This window comes from Vitis vinifera, chromosome 12 (genome assembly GCF_030704535.1).
Source record: "Vitis vinifera cultivar Pinot Noir 40024 chromosome 12, ASM3070453v1".
NCBI lineage: Eukaryota > Viridiplantae > Streptophyta > Magnoliopsida > Vitales > Vitaceae > Vitis > Vitis vinifera.
In genome coordinates this window covers 7,329,187-7,346,582 of record NC_081816.1, presented here as the reverse complement: position 1 = coordinate 7,346,582, position 17,396 = coordinate 7,329,187, and the positions used below count along the sequence as shown (strand labels likewise).

Below are 17,396 nucleotides of genomic sequence, written 5' to 3'. Positions count from 1 at the left end.
CAAGCAAGAAGAGAAACACTATAAATTTATTGATTTTCCAAGATATATATAAAACTGAATACAGTCGTAAGAAATGAATTTCACAAAACAAACAAATAAATAAATCAATCAATCAATCAACTGTAATCAGTTTGCTATAAGTTCACAAAGTTGCACAACAGAATGAATACATAAAAGGACTCTGTAATTGATATCAAGTTTTCATAATTTGTGTTAGCTATATTATCAATTCCTCTATGATAATCTCTTCAAGTCTCTTCTTTTGGTATAGTCATCCGGTAACGGGGCCATTGGTATGAGTTTTTATTAGACAAAACAGTAATCCTAATTCTTCACCAAAAACCTTTGCTGACAGAAGACTGCCCAGATAGTTTCCTTTAGCCATAACCTTGAAGCCTGTCTTTTTCGACATCTTTAAAGCAACTTCCTTTTTCCTGAAAGGAAGAGGAATTTTGAGTCAACTATCAAATGGCAAGGCATGAATCCGACAAGAAATCCTCAGATAATGTCATGCTGCTTTAAGTACCTCATAAATAATGTCTTCTTGCAAGCACAAACAAAGTTAGAAGAAGAATAACGAAAAGAGAAAAAAAACTACAGTGTCTTCTATTTGATAGAACATGTCACAACATGGTTCACAGTCTCGGTCTTGGTCATTGACTAGGAGGGTCTTAAGACATTTCAATCTTGCACCTTAGCCTGGCATTAAGCGATATACAAAATACAATAGTTAAAAAGTTTCAAAAAACTATGAAAACTATTAGAAAAATAAGTACAATTCAATAAGCTTAAAAAACTAATAAAACAAATTTATTAAACATTTAACATTATCTAAAGTGGTTATAAAAAGTATGTGCAGAAAGTTATTTACGACAATGTTTTTTTTTTGATAGGTTTATTTACGATAATGTTAAAACTAAAAATTATTTTATTTCAAATATGTAATACACCACTAGCATATAAAATAATACATTACACTGATACCATATAAAATAATATATAATAAATCTGATTCAAGTCATGAACCATTAACATATAAAATAATACACCAAGTAAAATAATATATCACCTAATCTAATCTGATTCAATTCATACCACACATATAAAATGATAAACTATTACTATTTAAAATAATACATTACCAATTACTAAATCTGCTGTAAATTCCCAATTCCCAAACACCACCAAGGACACACCCATGAAGACCAGAAGCATAGAGAGAGAGACAGACAGACAGACAGAGACAGAGACAGAGAGACAGAGGAGAAGGGCACACCCAGTTATCCACACCACGAAGACCAGAAGCACTGAAAGATAGAGGAGAGAACAGCATGCATTAATTGTCGACCTTGTCATTGATGGTGGAATTAGGTGTCTCTCACCACAACAACACCAAAGCGTTGCACTCCATCCATCAATCGTTGTCAGGTTAGTGATGAAATGTCCTCAACCCATTTCCTATTTTTATAGACCTCTAGAACTCAGTCAGAGGTTGAATTGATCATTTGTTTTCTTCTTTCTCCTTCATCATGGGTAGTCATTGGTCATGATGTTTTTCCTATTGAGAGAATCTCTGTTTTTTCAGAGATTTCTTTATTGTGGTTGTTTTGTTCTGATTTGAAAGCAAAAAGAAAAAAAAAGTCTCAATTTAACTTGGGAATATCTCGATGACTTGGGCGATTCAACTAATTCAAATCAGAATCTTGATCTAGCCAACCAAATTCAACCAATTAAAGGCCAAGTCTATGTCTAGGATGTTATCTAATATTGGACTCTTTGCAGAAAGGGCCAAGGCAGATACAACTTGGCTAAGTCATACCAGACTTGGCCAATACTTTGAACCTCATGCCGCAATGAGTTTGAGCCACGATGGTAAGCACGGCATTCTAATTCTCTGCACAGCCTACTTTGTAGTATCTGGCATTGCAATCACCATAGTGTTACAGATGCACAAAGCTATGGTATATTTTTTAATCATCAGATGTGACAGTAAAAACAAATTTTCTACTACCTTTTCCTGAAAAATGGAATTTAAAATCCTAGAAATATGTAATCGGTCTTGTACTAGCCCATGTTACTATTTAGCAATTAGCAATATGGTAAGTGTAACAGGAGACTTAATACAACCACTTTTATTTATCAAAAAGAAAAAAAGAAAAAAAAAAGTGTAACAAGAGACTTAACAAGGAGACATCTAATTTATCTCCTCTTTCTTTTTGTTGTGCCAGCCAGTACCAAAATTGCATTTTTTACAAGCATTCAAAAATCTTTGAGGCTGATAAGTTGATCAATGCAACTGCCGACTTGAGTCTTCTGGTTCAAAAAGGAGTATATATTTTATTGTTTATGCTAATTACAAGCAAGTAGGCCAACATGTTTAGTTCATACCACCCTAAGATTTTTAGATCCCTTTCACTTTCCTGGACCAAAGATGAATACCACAAGATAAAGGAAAGGATGTACAACCACCAACTTTCCATCATGTAAATATTATGTAACTACAGAGCATTATATTCAAACAGCTCATATAGTAATTATAGTTGACCAATTTAAAATATTTTACATAATAAAAAGAAACCCCAGGTCCCCAACTCAACAATGAATGATTGGACATGACTTTTGCAACTATCTTAACAAAAAGCAGCAGTGTAAAACTGAATTAATGTAAGCAACTTCAAAATGAAGTATAAAATGCATTCCTTGTAATAGAAGAACAATCTGTATTCTTTTAATAAACATGAAATTACTTTTTTGACGCGCACCTGAAATTTAAATAAGGAGACCAAAGTGCTTCAAAGTTTGTATTGTACAACAGAATGCTTTTCCTCATGAGCAGAAATGTCCAAGGAGTCTCTATAAATGCATGGAAATTAGTTCATCTACTCCACATTGTCTAATGCTAAGAACCATTGATTTATTGAATTGAGGAAAAATGCTGCAGCACTGACGACGAGGAGCCTTCATCTAAAATAAAGAAAAATTAGAAAGCAAAGTCTCCAATTACAAGAATATGAACGATGCAAGAAATAACAGACCTCTGAATTCAGAATAATGTATATATAAACCAGTTTTTTTTTTTAGTACACCTTTTTTTTCTTTTTTACCCCCACTTCAATTTTAACATGGAGCCTACAGCATCCCCATCCCAGCCAGGCCTCAAGGGCTATATATAAACCAGTTTAGTAGTACCTGTTCAATATTGAGCTCTAGCTTCTGTGACAACACCCTAATCTGCTCCAAGTTCTTTATAGCACCAGTTTGCCCACAGTTTCCAACGGCATGCCTGGTGTAGTTACTCCAGACCCCATCATGGTTAGAACCAACACTTTGAAGAAAGAAAACAACAGGCCTTTTACATGGATCTTTTGGATACTCTCTCGTGTTAAACATATAGCGACTCAAGCTAATATTCCTACCTCTCCTCCATGGTGTAAAAGTTCTCTGCAATGGAAGGAGATCTGGAAGAAGTAGATTGCCTTCAAACACCTGAATAGAAAAACCCCATGCAACTGAAATAGTCAATGAACTCAAACGGTCATAACAGATGGTTTGCTGCAAAATCCTGGCAGGATCAATATTTACAGCTTCGAAAAGATGTTCCAAAGCTTGAGTCCTGTTCCTGTTAGGGAAGATTGGATCCACACTATCCAAATGGTGAAGGGACACCAAAGGTGATAATGGATGTGCAGACAGCATCCCAAACAAATTTCCGCGAATATCAACCTGGTAACAAAAAGAGAAACAGAAATAACATCCATTAACTGGACAAAATTGACATGTAATACATATCATGATTAGAACATTTGATCGGGCTATTCAACCAATCAAAATCCAAAACAAGCCATTCAGCTAATAAAAAATGTTACTTGAAGAACCAATCCAAAAGAATTTTCCATTCTACTTGCTGCTTGCTTGTATAAGCTGATCAGTGATGATCAATTTAAGAAGCCAGAGATATCATAGCATCAAGTTCAGGCAGGAGGCAAAAGAGGAAAGAGACAAAGAAACACCCAATTGACTCATTCACAAAAGTCACTAGCTCCTGAGCTCAGTGCTTCCTTGTCAATACAGACATGCAAGGCAGCATATCTCTTGAGTGATGCAAAAGTCTAGACATAACACAAGCAACATATAGCAACAGTATTTGATATTCAAACGCCACCAGGGTGCAATACACTTGTGATATCGTCACATGAAGAAAAGCATATTTCGGGTTTCTCAACTATCTTAGACAACTATAATAATCCTAACTTTATTAAATTCTAATGATAGAGCCTTTTAGAAGTAGCTCATCAATTTCAATTCCACTGAACAAATTTAATGGAACTTGCAGGTATTAAAGTGGCTTTCTAATAACAATGCCAACCATGCCGACTGAAAATTCTAAAAAAAACATTACTACGATTCAAACAGTACCCTCGGTTCGCGGAAGGAAATACGTCTGAATATGAATTCACTAAAAGTATACTACCATTTTCAATTGATTCTTAATGCACTAACTTTAAGATTGCTTTCAATAAAATCATTGTCTGTTCTGATTATTCCTAATATTTAATCATTAAAAACACATCAATCAATTCACAATTCAGGTTGTATATAGAAGAAATTAATCAAACTGAAAATGGAGGAACCCAAGATTTCACCTGATGAAATCCTGGCTCATGCGTTAACCCGACACCCAGCTCTGCCAAGCATGAAAAAATCCTAGCATCACTTCCGAACAAATGCGGGTACCTCATAAGACAAGAATCAAAAACCCCAGCCAAAGCCCTAGCAAGCGAATGGCTCAATGCAAAGCCACCACCACCGAACGCCATATCAAACGAGTTCGATTCATTCTGCTCGTAACTCTCCGAGCTACTCCCAATGTAGAACCATTGATCGTGATCGTACTTCGACAGCGTTCTCACTAAATTATCGACGAAGAAGACCGTGTCATCGTCGCCGAAGACGAACCACCGGATGTCGGACTCGTTGCGGTCGACGGCTTCCTTGATAATCCGCGCGACGCGGACGGCGGAAGGGAGGCCACGGCGGAAGGTGTAGGGGAAGCGGGAGGTATCTCCGGAGAGGACGATCGGCGGGAGCGCGGCGAAGGAGGGATCAGGGGGTGGCGGCGAGTCGAGGAAGAGGATGGCGCGGGCGGAGTTCGACCAGAGGCGGAGGTAGGGGGCACGGCGGCCGAGGGAGCCGGCAGAGGAGGCGATTGAGAAAAGGAGATGGTGGGAGGATGTGGGCAGCGGCGCTGCCTCGTGGGGGGTGGAGAGCAGTGACTGGGGGAGGTAAGGTGGCGGCACGTGGAGGAGGAGGTAGAGGATGAGGGCGAAGGAGAGGAGGAGGAGGGTTTTAAGGGTTGATGGGATCATGGGTGGGCTTGATTCATACCATTCTCTTTGCTTTATGGAGAGAATGAAATTGTTCCCGATTTTAGAGAGGGGAAAGCAGGGTCGTAAATCGTCATGGATCTCCCAGGAACCAAACAGAAAATACAGCAGCGACAGTTTTGTATTTTAAAAAATAAATATATATAGTATTTTAAAGTAAAGTTTTTAAACCCTTTAATTTTTCAAATTAATTTTTTTTTATAGTACCATTTTGAAACCAAATTATTGTTAAATAATCTCAAATCTCAAAATTTATAGAAGAATAAAAGAAAAAAAAATTAAAATTAGACTTTATTACCTCACAATTTAATAAATTTCTTCTTTATTTTTCTCCTTTTTCAAAATGCAAAAACATTTTCTTAACTTGGGCATGTTTTTTGAAATCAAAGAGAAAGACTACGTTCAGTGAGAGTCTATCGTTTTCTAGTGAATGAGTCTATTATTCACTTTTAAATTATTTTTAATAATTATTAAATTTATTAAAAAAAATTATATAATAAGCCTGATTTGATTTGAAGTTGACTTGCTTCACGAGAAAATTCATAAAACTATAATTATATTTAAAAGAGAAATAACAATCATTTTAGACCAATCTTGATTTCTAAATTTTTAGTATTAATTTAATCAAATTTTTGACTTTGTAATTAATTTTTAAAATTAACAAATTTAACATATTAAGTTTTTTTTTATAGAGAATTAATATGTATATATATATAGTGTAATGAAAAAACAAATAGTCATTACAAACTAATTTTTTTCATGTATTTCTAATATTAATTGATTTTGTATTTAAGTTTGAAATTATTTTTAAACATTATTAAATCTTGGTAATTCAATACATTAAGTCTTGTTTGATTTTAAGTTTATTTATATAATAAAAATAAATAATAATAATAATAATAAGGTTGTGTGGTAAGAGAAACCAATAAAGGATTTTTAAATAATTTTTGTTCATAAATTTTTAGTATTAATTTAATTGGTTTTTTAATTTATTTTTAGTATTAATTATATTAATTATTTTAATTCCAAATTATTTATAAAAATCAGCAAGCCTTACAGTAATTGCTTGATTTGAAATTTATTTTTTTAATAAAAAATTAAAAAACACGACTATATATGAAGCTTTTAGGTGTTGAGTGGTGGAAAAAAAAAACATTTTGTATAAGGAAATTCTTTTTAAAAAAAATAGCATTTTGAAAAAAATGATGATTAAAAAATTATTTTTAAATTACGATGCTTATGAAAGTCAAATAAAAAATTATCTTTTAGAAAATACTAAAATTTTAAATTCTTTAAAAAATCTCCACGAAAATTTTAATTGATACCTTATAAAAATATCATCAATTGACAATATTTTTTCAAAAATATTCACAATTATTGTATTTGTATATTTTATTGAAAAATCATTACGAATATCAAGAATCCAAATTCATCCCCACATCATAATCTCAACATCTTCCTTGTAGTTTTAGGTTGATTTTTTCTTTCACTCTACCAAACATGGAGAAATAAATTGTTATCATGTGATGGTTGTTGCTTTCAAAAACTTATCATTTTAAGTCTTCCACGTCATTCTTTTTCCCACCCTCCACGTGCTTCCTTTTGACACCTAATTTGTTTTATTCTATTCAAATGTCAGTCTTATAAAGATGATAAGAAAAAGAAAGCTGAAGTGAAAGAAAATTCGGCGAAAATGATGAGACAAGGAAAGTTGAGATGAAATATGGAAAGTACGATAAGGGGAAAAAAATAAAAGAAAAAAATATATGTTTGGATTAAAATAGACCGACACGTAATTCAACCCTTACCCACTTTTTTAGGTGTACACATAGATTTGATTATTGGATTAATTCATTTTCGTAGGTTTAATGAAAGTTGCGTACGATAATTGATTATGATATAACGCATCACTAAAGATTTTGTGTGATTAAGTTTATACCAAAATAAAAATACATTTAAGTCACAAAAACTTAGGCATTAATCATATGATTCTCTAGGCAACATAATGGCTTAGAGCCGTGGATCAAGTTTATAGAACTTGATACGATGCACATTAGTTTGAATTATTATTAAGTTTGAGAAGTATTTCTTATCTCAAATAATAGAATATGTCGTGACACAATCAATGCAACATACATCTTTATTAGATTTTGTAAAATTCATCTAAGTCTTCAAAAAGATTCATCTATCTCTAAATATAACAAAGAAAAATATCTAAACATATAGATGATCACATAAATATGAAAACAAACTAAAGAAGTAGATTTAAAGATAATATGTGTCTATATAACATAGTATAAAATAAATAAATGTAAAACGATAGACGATAGACATAACACTTAATCATAGTAGACATTCTCATTATCAATTGAATTATCAAGTTTTCTACCCGGATCATCAAAGAAATCCATGACATCTAAGCGTGTCCACAATTCCATTGTCATTAATGAAGTTCATTTCAATCTCTTTTCATTTGCCCTAATTAGGGTTTTTCAATGGTCAACCAAGTATGCAACTAGTGCACTCTCATCCCACATTTTGAACATATATCTTTCCTTTTTCTGATGTGTTTTGTTAGGGTTTCTTTTGTCTATTCCAAGAATGATTATAACCTTCGTGGTACTATGACTTATTCCTTGCGTAGTTATGACCATGTCCTCGTTCATGTCCACATCCATGGAATATGATGGCGTTTGCTTTAAGAAATGAGACAAAAGTAGTTGAACAAGATTGATTGTTTTTCAATAAAAGTCCATTACTCTACTTAACCACCGGAAGACATTACTTTAACTAGGAGCTAACTGCAACACTCGATATTGCTATTGCAAGAGTGCAAAAGTAGTGAACATTTTTTTCCAACATATCTTCTTCATTAACCATTTTTCTCATAACTTTAAGTAGGAGCTAATTTTAATTAAGGTGGAAGTACATTTGTTGATAGATTTGAAATCTTAAGTCTCAAATGAGTCCAATCATTATGAGCTTTTAGGAGGATAATGGTCCTTTAATAGTTATAGTTTTTTTTCAAATTATTCTAGATGATGAAATGGTCCTTCACCGTGAGATATTTACTTTTGAATCCTTCCTCGACATGATGGTGAAGGAGATATCAATGTCTTTATGTATCCTCTAAGGATGCATTATTCTCTTTCTTAATTATTGACCCAAGATTCAAAATATCTAATGAATCCCAGCATCAAGTATCTAAGATAAATAATTTCTTCCTCGAATATCAAGAGCAACAAATTCAAGTTTGATAAAGTTTGACACAATATGAAAACTACACAAAAATTTCATACTATTAACCGACAATAATCAAATTATATAAATAATTTATTAGTAATTGCATTACTTCTAACTACGGTAAATGATCAATTTGACAAAGTTTTTTGCTATGACATTAATTTTTGTATTTTCATAACTTTTAGTTTTGAATAATTTTTTTTATCATAATACTTTTGACTATGAACAATTTTTATTTTTTTTACACATGTATAACTTTAAGCTATAAGTTTAATTTTCTATATGAAAACTTCTCTAAATAGCTTTTAATTATATAAGCTTAAAGGTTCATAATTTTCTATAAGCTTAAAGGTTTGAATCTAAAGTTGTGGCTATGATGAGATATGCAGCATGTAGTTTTTATTCTTTTGAAAGGTTATTACAAGGAGACAAAGTAGAGCTAATATGGAAAACTTCCTAATCAATCCTCAATTATATACTTTTATAGAAATGAAATAAAAATTTATTTAAATAATGGGGATAGGGTTGAGAGGGGATGATTGGTGGGTGGACATATTCTCCACAAAATCCATGCTCCATGTTGTTGTTGTTGTACTGAGCTTAATTGATTCATATCTTTTTGTATGGTTGAAAATCAATGTCCATCTTTCATTAGTGAACCAAATTGACATATCTATCAAACAAGTACCTAGCCAAGTCATTCATTGACAATGCCCAATGCCACCTTGGTGGGCATTTGGGGATGGGCCCTTCAAACTTTAATATGGAACCATGAAAATCCTAATCCTCGCTTCCATATCTTTATCAAGTGACATATACATGTGTGATAGAGAACATATGGTAAATGACACCTAGAATTCAATTATAGACCAAAGTTGGCATGGTGGGCACCCTTAGAGCCATTCAATACCAAAGGATGCTTTGTGGGCTACCCTAGAATATGTTCCCACCTTGGCACGTGACTCTTTTCACTCTTTTTCTAGTTATCACACATTTTGCACGACATGATCAAGTCATCTTTTTATGAGCTAAAACTTTCGATTCAAATAATAGTTTTTATCAAATCACTTAAAAATAAGCATAATAAATATGAGAAATAGAAAATAGTAACTAAAAAAATTAAATTAGTAAGCTTTGTTTAACAACTATTTTTTAAAACATTTTTTTGTTCTTCAAAACAAAATAATAGAAAAACACATTTGACAACCAGAAAAGAAAAAATAATTTTTTGTTTTGAAAAATAAAAAATAAAGTATTTTAAAATAATATTTTAAAAAATAATTACATAAATATGAAAAATAATTAAAAATAAAAGAGTATATATAAAAATTATTTTTAAAATATATTTAAAAACATAAAAAATAGATTAAAAATATTTTAAGTTCTCATAGTAATAATTTTCAAAAATTATTTTTTATAATTATTTTCAAAAACAGTTACCAAATAGGTTTGAGACTATTAAGCAACATCGAGCAATCTTGACCCAAAAGTTTAGTCTCTTTTCAAATGCACATGGACCTAATACAGGAAGAAATAAATATCCAATAATTCAAAGTATTCAAATATTCAACTTTCTTTTGCTCACACTTAGCAAGAAAAATAAGTAAATAATCCAAAAACTATTATCATTCCACTAAGTTGGATGTTAAAAATGTGAAAATTCTTACTAGTCAAGGGCTGGATTCTTCTTCTTCGGTTATTGTAAGTCACAAGTTCAAAATGGGTGGCACGTAAGGGTTGGAGGGAAGAGGCAATGAGTTTGAACCATACAAGTGGGCTTGTGTCTAAACGCATAAATGTGTGTGGACAAGGACAACCCTTCCATTTGATGGCTACACGTACCCTCCGTGAAATGAGGGTCCAAAAGTAATGGGCATCAAAGCTTCTGCACAATAAGTCAAATCAGTCCCAACCCAATTGTTCTACATGTAGAGGACTCTATGAGGAGATGGTGGGTCCCTAGACAATGGGCTTTAATTCTAGGCCATACAACTGTCCATCATCTGTATCCAATTTGACTTGGTAACCACTCAGCAACAAATCATGGTTCACCTCTTCCCCTCAAGCATCTCATAAAGCTTAAAGATTAATCATGTATTACTTGAGGCAACAGTCCAAAAACATCAAAACCATTAACGGGGAGACATGGTTTTGAATGATAATGAACTTATCAAGCTTTCCCCACCATGGAATGAAAAGGGCGGAGAAAGTAATACTTGAGTTACAAGTTTGTAATGGTGCTTTTGGCACAAGGAAAATACCTGAAGGGAGCTGAAGAAAGTGAGGAAGACAGTGACCATTTTGTTATGTAGTGGCAATGCTGTCATGTTGAAATTTTGGGACGGTATCCATCCACATGAAGTGCATGTGAGAGTTAGCAGTCATGCCAACATTCTTATATATAGCTCTTTCTATCCAACCTTCCAGTTATGTCCTCTAGAACTCCTAAAGATGTGTAGAGGCAGAGAAGATGGAAAGCAAGGCCGTTTGGCCAAGTCCGAGGTACTCAAGGAGGCTGTTTCAGACGATGGTGGTGGTGGGCTGGTGTCCTGTGAGCTCTGCAGCTCCAGGGCACTGCTGTATTGTCAAGCAGATGATGCATTTTTATGCCAAAAATGTGATAGGTGGGTTCATGGAGCTAACTTTTTGGCGTTCAGGCACATTCGATGCTTGCTCTGCAGTACATGTCAAAATCTTACACAGCGATACCTCATAGGATCTTCACATGAGGTGGCGCTGCCAACCATGATTAGCTGGACAGAGCGAAGCTGGTGTAACTCAAGCGATGAGTCCAAGTGCCCAAGAACACTGAAGATGCCTTTTCTGTTTCTTTGAGTCTTATGTGATTAGATGTAGTTAAGACAAATTGTTGGAGAGTTTGTTCCTCTGAGGTATTAAAAATATAGGGGAATTAATGTCATGTGCTTTAGCATCAGTAACATATGCATATTCAAGGGAAAACTAGCTTGAAATCCTGAAAACAGAAAAGAAAAGGCTGAGATACGCAGTCAGAACACTAGATGTTGAAACAAGAAAGACAATTTCTTGAATTTATCATTGTGTAATCTTGAGTCTTTCATCAGCTAGAATCAACTTCTATAGCCTTGTTCTCTCTCACATATTAGCCTTCAATCTACCATCTTGGAGAATTTGATGTGCTTAACGATATAAAAACTAAGAAATCTGGACTCTTAGGCGACAAGGACTAATCTGCAGATCATTATGTAGATAATAATGACAAAGAGACTGTTCTTTGTAGGTAACATTTAGTTTGAATGATTCACAGGCAAGCATGGCTCACCCACTTTCAGATCTATCATCATAAGGGGCCATGTAAGTAAAGACAGCAGCCATTCTAACAAATCATAAAGCACTGTCATTTCATGAAGCCTCAAACTAATATGACACCATTGCTAGGTAATGCTTCAAGCTTCTTTCTTTCCTATTCTGGACGTGAATCATTCGATTTCATGGAATGTCCAGAGACACCCTTGGGCGGAAGGATCCACATGGACCTAATCCTCAAGGCGAGTGACGTTGTATTGCTGGAAATGGCATTGTGTCAGAAGGAGAGACGTGAAGGTGTGAAGATTCTTCCAACATGTGAAGCGTGTCCAAGTCCATATCAGATGTTCTCACCTTGTGGTCCATGGTAGAAATTATCATGATGGTTTCCCAAACGTGTTGGTTACACATAAATCTGGGTTTGGGTGCTCTCACCAAAGTACCAAAAGATCAGTTATTGCTGCCTAAAATCAAGATGATCCTATTCCTATGTTACCCTTCTTCCTAAGATGATCACAGGTTGGGCAGTCCCTAGACTGCTCCCTCTGCATCCAAAACAAACCAAACCCATCCTTTACTATATAATTTCCCTGCAGGTAAGTCTTAGCTAAAGTCATTATCAGATTCGTATAAATTAATATCTGCATGTTCTTCTAACAGTCTAGGGGAGACAAAATCAACCTATGATGCCATTCTTCTCTTTGGCATGCCTCTTATTACCTTTTTGAGTCATAACAACCAGAATACCCAAATAAAGCAAAGCATGATACCTACTTTCGGTATGTTTTGTTGGTTATGTTTATACCGAAATTATGCATCAGAAACAAGCACATACAATTCTCCAGGACTGATTGAAAACAACTGTGTCCTTAATGTAAGAAACTATTGTAGACACGTATTAACAGAAACAAGCAAAGTGAGGTGGCTCTACCAACAAACATATAAAAGAAGACCTAATGGAGACACTTGTTAAGTCATCATTTTTTTACATGAGAGGACCTTGAGTTTTTGGTTTCAAGTCCAAAAAGATTTAAACTCTGTATCTGAAAGAACTTTACTCCATAGAGGAAAAAAAAAATGGGATTAGGCGACTAAGTCAAATTCAGTTGCAGGATAGAGACAGGAATGAAGAAGATAGATTTGTCTTAAGCAGCATATGAATGAAAAATGTACACAAAGATAAAGCTGTGCAAGTTGTGAAAGCAAAAAGGATATTTTATCAAATTCGAGAAATTACAGGTTCCTTGCTTTCATTGGACAACTGTTGTGTCAGTCAAAGCTTATTTCATGGAATGGAAACTATCGGACAAAATAAGTTCACCTAACATGGCCAAAACTGACTAGCAAAGGACATCATCCATTTCAAGAGTGGTGGAGATGGGAGGCAGAAGCAAATGGACATCTTCAGAAGAGGAATGATCGAAGAAGCAAACTGCTCATTGTGAGGACTTGTTCCTTCACCAAGTGCATCTCCTGAATGAAAACTCATCTAGCTGCAGAATTTAAAAAAAATGGCAAGAAAAAATAATTAGTCAATTGTATCTGACATCAATTGAGCAATACCAATTCAGTTGGTCAAAGTAATATTACCCATGAGAATGCATGGGATACACTGTTATATCAAATGATAGCTGAGGCTGTTCCCAGATTGTTAAAGGCCTCTCTCTTTGCTTCATTAGCCAAAAAATCAAATCATCTAAACGAGCTACCTGTGTAGGCATCTGATGTTTCACATATGTGAATTGATGTTACTTATTTGATGAGGTAAACACAGCATTAAAAAAATTCTGGGAGATAGTTCTGCTTTAAGATATTTTTCCTTCAATGGTTGAAACATAAATGAACCAAGTACTTGAAAGTCCAGGGCTTTGGAATGTGAGAAAGAAAAAAGAGGTTGAATCTGGTTTCTGCAATCCGTTTCTAAATCAGGCAAGAAAGTTTAGACCTGCAAAGAGAAGAGCAAGGTACAAATTCTAGAAGTCAAGAGATAACAGAGGATCTACTACCATATATCATGTTATCATGAGCAAACAACGTATTAACTGCATGAGCAATTACCAGTCACTGACAAAAGTCATTTTTCTGCAGACATTCAAAGAATTTCATGATTATCTCTTGCAATGGATTAGACAGATCAAAATTGCAAGAAGAGATTTGATACCTTGAGTCAATCATTCAAAAACAAGGAAAATGATATGTAAGTGTTTTCAGATGGTGAGTTTATTACCCATTCAATTGAGCCTTGTGTTGCAATGTATGATGAGCTGAATCAGTTGCTTGTTGATGTAAGAGGGTCATAGTCATATGCTTCACCCGCCTTAACAAATCTACCTCTCACACGTTTTCTAGTATCAGCTCTGGCTTTACGAGAAGCATATCTGATTTGTTTGCCAAAGCTACAAATCATAATCGTAAATGAGCAAAATCTGTTAGAAGTAGGTAATAATCGAAACCTTAAGAAATAAACATCATGATCTCCATGAGGAATCCATGATACTTGAGAGAAGTTTTCTGTGTGTTTAAAGAAAGTTAACAAATTTCCTTTATTTTAAATGGAAGGGAAAACCTCAAGAAAACGATCATTAACATATATTTAACTTCTTTTTTCTTTTAAGAAAGATCAACTTTAGCCTTTGTCATATAATTTCTGAAGCCATTCATCAAGCAGCATTGCAGGAGTTCTATAGATCATGCTCAATGTCCTTACATGCAGATAGCATATTCCATGTGTTCAGAGTTGAACAACATACGTTCGTGTTTTCTTTTTCTCATTGTATCTCATCTTAGCTTTGTCCCTTGCTTGTGGGCAATGAGCATCCAAATTTGATGTCCATGGTGATTCACCAGCCAGAAATGCTGGTGAAAGTCCACAATCTTGATAATCAGCTGCACTACTTTCACCAGTGACATTGGATAGTGAAAGTGATACACTCGCATGAACTTGCCCACCAGGAAATCCTAGTCCCATCTTTCTGCTGCAACTAGGGTTCACAAGCATGCAGCCGACACTACCACTCATAGCCTCGATCACATTAGCTGACCCAGCAGCACAAGAGGATGGAAAAGCATTGCAGTTGTGTTGCCTCAGTGACGAAGCCTATTGATTTTCATAAAAGTAATAGTCATACACATACAAGTTTTATATGTTAGCTCCAAAAACGAAATCAAAAGTTAAATTTCCTGTAATTTGATAATCAAAATATCAGAATGTAAGTTCAATAAGTCCTCAATGTATTAAGAAGAAAGGGCACACACATGGTACAGAATTGCAGAACGGGAGAAGAATATGCTACCCTATCAGTTATGCAATCTATCAAACACTTGATGTGAAATGCAATTATGAATGCTGAACACCGGGCAACTCTTTATAAAACCAGATATAATTCATGCTGATAATCAAGGCTACTGCTGCAGCAGAAAGATTTAATGTGCTGAGATAGTGAATGGGATGAGAATGTGAAAGAACCTCTAAAGCATTTTCTACGGGGCCATTAGATTCAGTAACTGATAAGTTTTTATCCATTAATCGGCTGTCCATTCCTGCATTGTCATATCGGCATGTAGAATGACCTTGTGAGGAACCGATCATCTCATCACTGTTCTCAAAGTTTACTGCAACATCATCCATGTTGATGCCCTGACAGAGATCACCACCTTCATTAAGCCCAAGATCCTTGAAATTGGAACAACCCTACAGCATGAGGAGCATATAGACCAAAAATCTTCAACACCCAACTAAAAACACAGGAGACATGAATCAAACAACCGACCTGAGATTGAGACTGGTTGATCAGTAGTGAGAAAATAAAAGAAATAACCTTTGATGGATTCGACTCATCTGGCAAGAAAGGTGTTTGGTCTTTACAGTATGATGAAGTGAACTTCCGATCAGGTGGCATTGAGGAGTATGCACCAGGCATTGAGGAAGATGCACCCACCCAGGGCTTTTGTTCATTCAACTTGTTACACCCCAACACAAGGGATCCTTCATTGTCTTTAGGCTCCAAGCACTGGCTCACACAATTCTCATCCACAGCCACTGAATTCATTGAACCCCATCCAGCCTTAAGACCGGTGGCACTGGGCAAATCAAGAACTGAAGACCAAAGCCTTGAGAAATCAGACAAAGAAGGACAACCCATATAGAACTGCAATGACTGGAGTCTATGTCCCGGGGCTGAGCAGCCATTGCCAATCCAGTCACAAGCTTGACATATACACAATTTCTCATCCATACACCGGTATATTCCAGGCTGCAAATTGCATTTATCACATAGCAGGGAACGCAGATGCCTGCGCGACAGAGCATTAGCAGAGTGAACAGAGTTGTCACAATGTAAGCAAAGTCTAGCAGCATCCGACTTGCAGTAAACTACTGCCCTCACCACGCCACAAAACTCACAGATAGGCTCCATATAATCTGTGGGGGGAATTCGGCTTTTTCTTCGCTCCTCAATCTGTCCTACACAAATTCAAAGCATATCCCACAAACAAATCAATCATAAACAATCAAAACCCAAGAAAAAATGAAATACCCAGATCAAAATTCTGCAAAAACTCGCTGCATAACTAATATTATCAACTACATGACAGATACAAATTGGTATAAGAACAGTGGAAAATTGCACGTACTATCTAAGACTGCTTAATTCCCGCCCACTGGTCACTCTAATCTGATCGATCAGGCAATCAGAAATGGATAATTCATAGGTCAAGGTTCAGAAACAAATTTTATTTACCGAAATTTATTTAAGGAATGAGACAAAACTTATTGGAATCAAGAATACGGAAAGTGAGAAAAAAAATCAAAAAAAAAAAAAGAAAGAAAAAAACAGAGGTAATCACGAGGGACTTCGCGTCATCTAGTATTTATTCAAGTATTGGTCTATGCCACGTGGCTAAAAAGTACATGTACGGATAGTTTCGTACAGGTCAGTCTTTTACTCGGTCATCATGTGGGCGATGGCAGTATTGTAAATGATGCGAAGATCTGGGTAGGTTTTGTTACAGGTCGGCTGCGCCCAGCGTAAGTGGATTCGCTTTTTCGGATCTTCGACTCCCACGTGGAGTTCTTCTGTGGGAATTTGTTGTTTTTCTGGTGGAGAACGCGGCTGATTTGGCATCACCGCATGATGAGTTGGCATCTTATCAACCACAAGATCCTCTGCTCTTACGGTATCCTGCGGTTACTTCGGGTAATAAAAACAATTAGAGTATAATTTATACTACGATATTTGTGGAAAAATTTAGGACCGTTATTATATGGTTTGTACCATATCACCATGCTGACTGTAACGATAAAATTTTCACACCTTTAAAAACTTTGAGAATTTGAGAAATTTTCACTATTTATTTGAGAATTTGAGGAAGACTCAAAATTTACTAATAGAACTTTTTTCAATATTTTTTGGGAATCAAACAAAGACTCGATAATTTAAAGAAGACTCCAATTCATATCCTTGAATTTAACGAAGACTCCAATTC

At 35.0% G+C, this 17,396-nt stretch overlaps 3 protein-coding genes across 10 annotated transcripts; 1 reads left to right on the top strand and 2 right to left on the bottom strand.

The window, feature by feature from the left end:
- Positions 1-78: 78 nt before the first annotated feature.
- Positions 79-5,512, bottom strand: LOC100246569 (uncharacterized). Of its 3 annotated transcripts, XR_002031355.2 has the most exons (5): positions 4,644-5,512; positions 3,190-3,723; positions 2,763-2,964; positions 527-699; positions 261-434 (listed from the first exon to the last, which is right to left on the bottom strand). XR_002031355.2 is itself a non-coding variant. In XM_019223836.2 (3 exons), the coding sequence occupies exons 1-3, from the start codon at positions 5,364-5,366 to the stop codon at positions 378-380; spliced, it is 1,314 nt and encodes a 437-aa protein (XP_019079381.1). In that variant the 5' UTR covers positions 5,367-5,502; the 3' UTR covers positions 79-377. The 3 variants fall into 3 exon arrangements, 2 of the variants coding, with proteins under 2 accessions (XP_019079381.1, XP_002274405.2); XM_019223836.2 differs by lacking the exons at positions 527-699; positions 2,763-2,964 and having other exon boundaries at positions 79-434; positions 4,644-5,502; XM_002274369.5 differs by lacking the exons at positions 261-434; positions 527-699 and having other exon boundaries at positions 2,485-2,964.
- Positions 5,513-11,078: 5,566 nt separating this feature from the next.
- Positions 11,079-11,462, top strand: LOC104880899 (B-box domain protein 30). The gene has a single exon (XM_010659055.1). It carries the CDS (start codon positions 11,079-11,081, stop codon positions 11,460-11,462), a length of 384 nt encoding a protein of 127 aa, XP_010657357.1.
- Positions 11,463-13,106: 1,644 nt separating this feature from the next.
- Positions 13,107-16,755, bottom strand: LOC100251708 (putative zinc finger protein CONSTANS-LIKE 11). 6 transcript variants are annotated; one of them, XM_019223308.2, is made up of 7 exons: positions 16,545-16,755; positions 15,683-16,374; positions 15,379-15,603; positions 14,663-15,009; positions 14,140-14,308; positions 13,503-13,857; positions 13,107-13,405 (listed from the first exon to the last, which is right to left on the bottom strand). In XM_019223308.2, the coding sequence occupies exons 2-5, from the start codon at positions 16,325-16,327 to the stop codon at positions 14,182-14,184; spliced, it is 1,344 nt and encodes a 447-aa protein (XP_019078853.1). In that variant the 5' UTR covers positions 16,328-16,374; positions 16,545-16,755; the 3' UTR covers positions 13,107-13,405; positions 13,503-13,857; positions 14,140-14,181. The 6 variants fall into 6 exon arrangements, with proteins under 6 accessions (XP_019078853.1, XP_019078854.1, XP_059597317.1 ...); XM_019223309.2 differs by having other exon boundaries at positions 15,683-16,369; positions 16,545-16,721; XM_059741334.1 differs by having other exon boundaries at positions 13,503-13,633; positions 15,683-16,369; positions 16,545-16,721.
- Between the last annotated feature and the right edge of the window lie 641 nt (positions 16,756-17,396).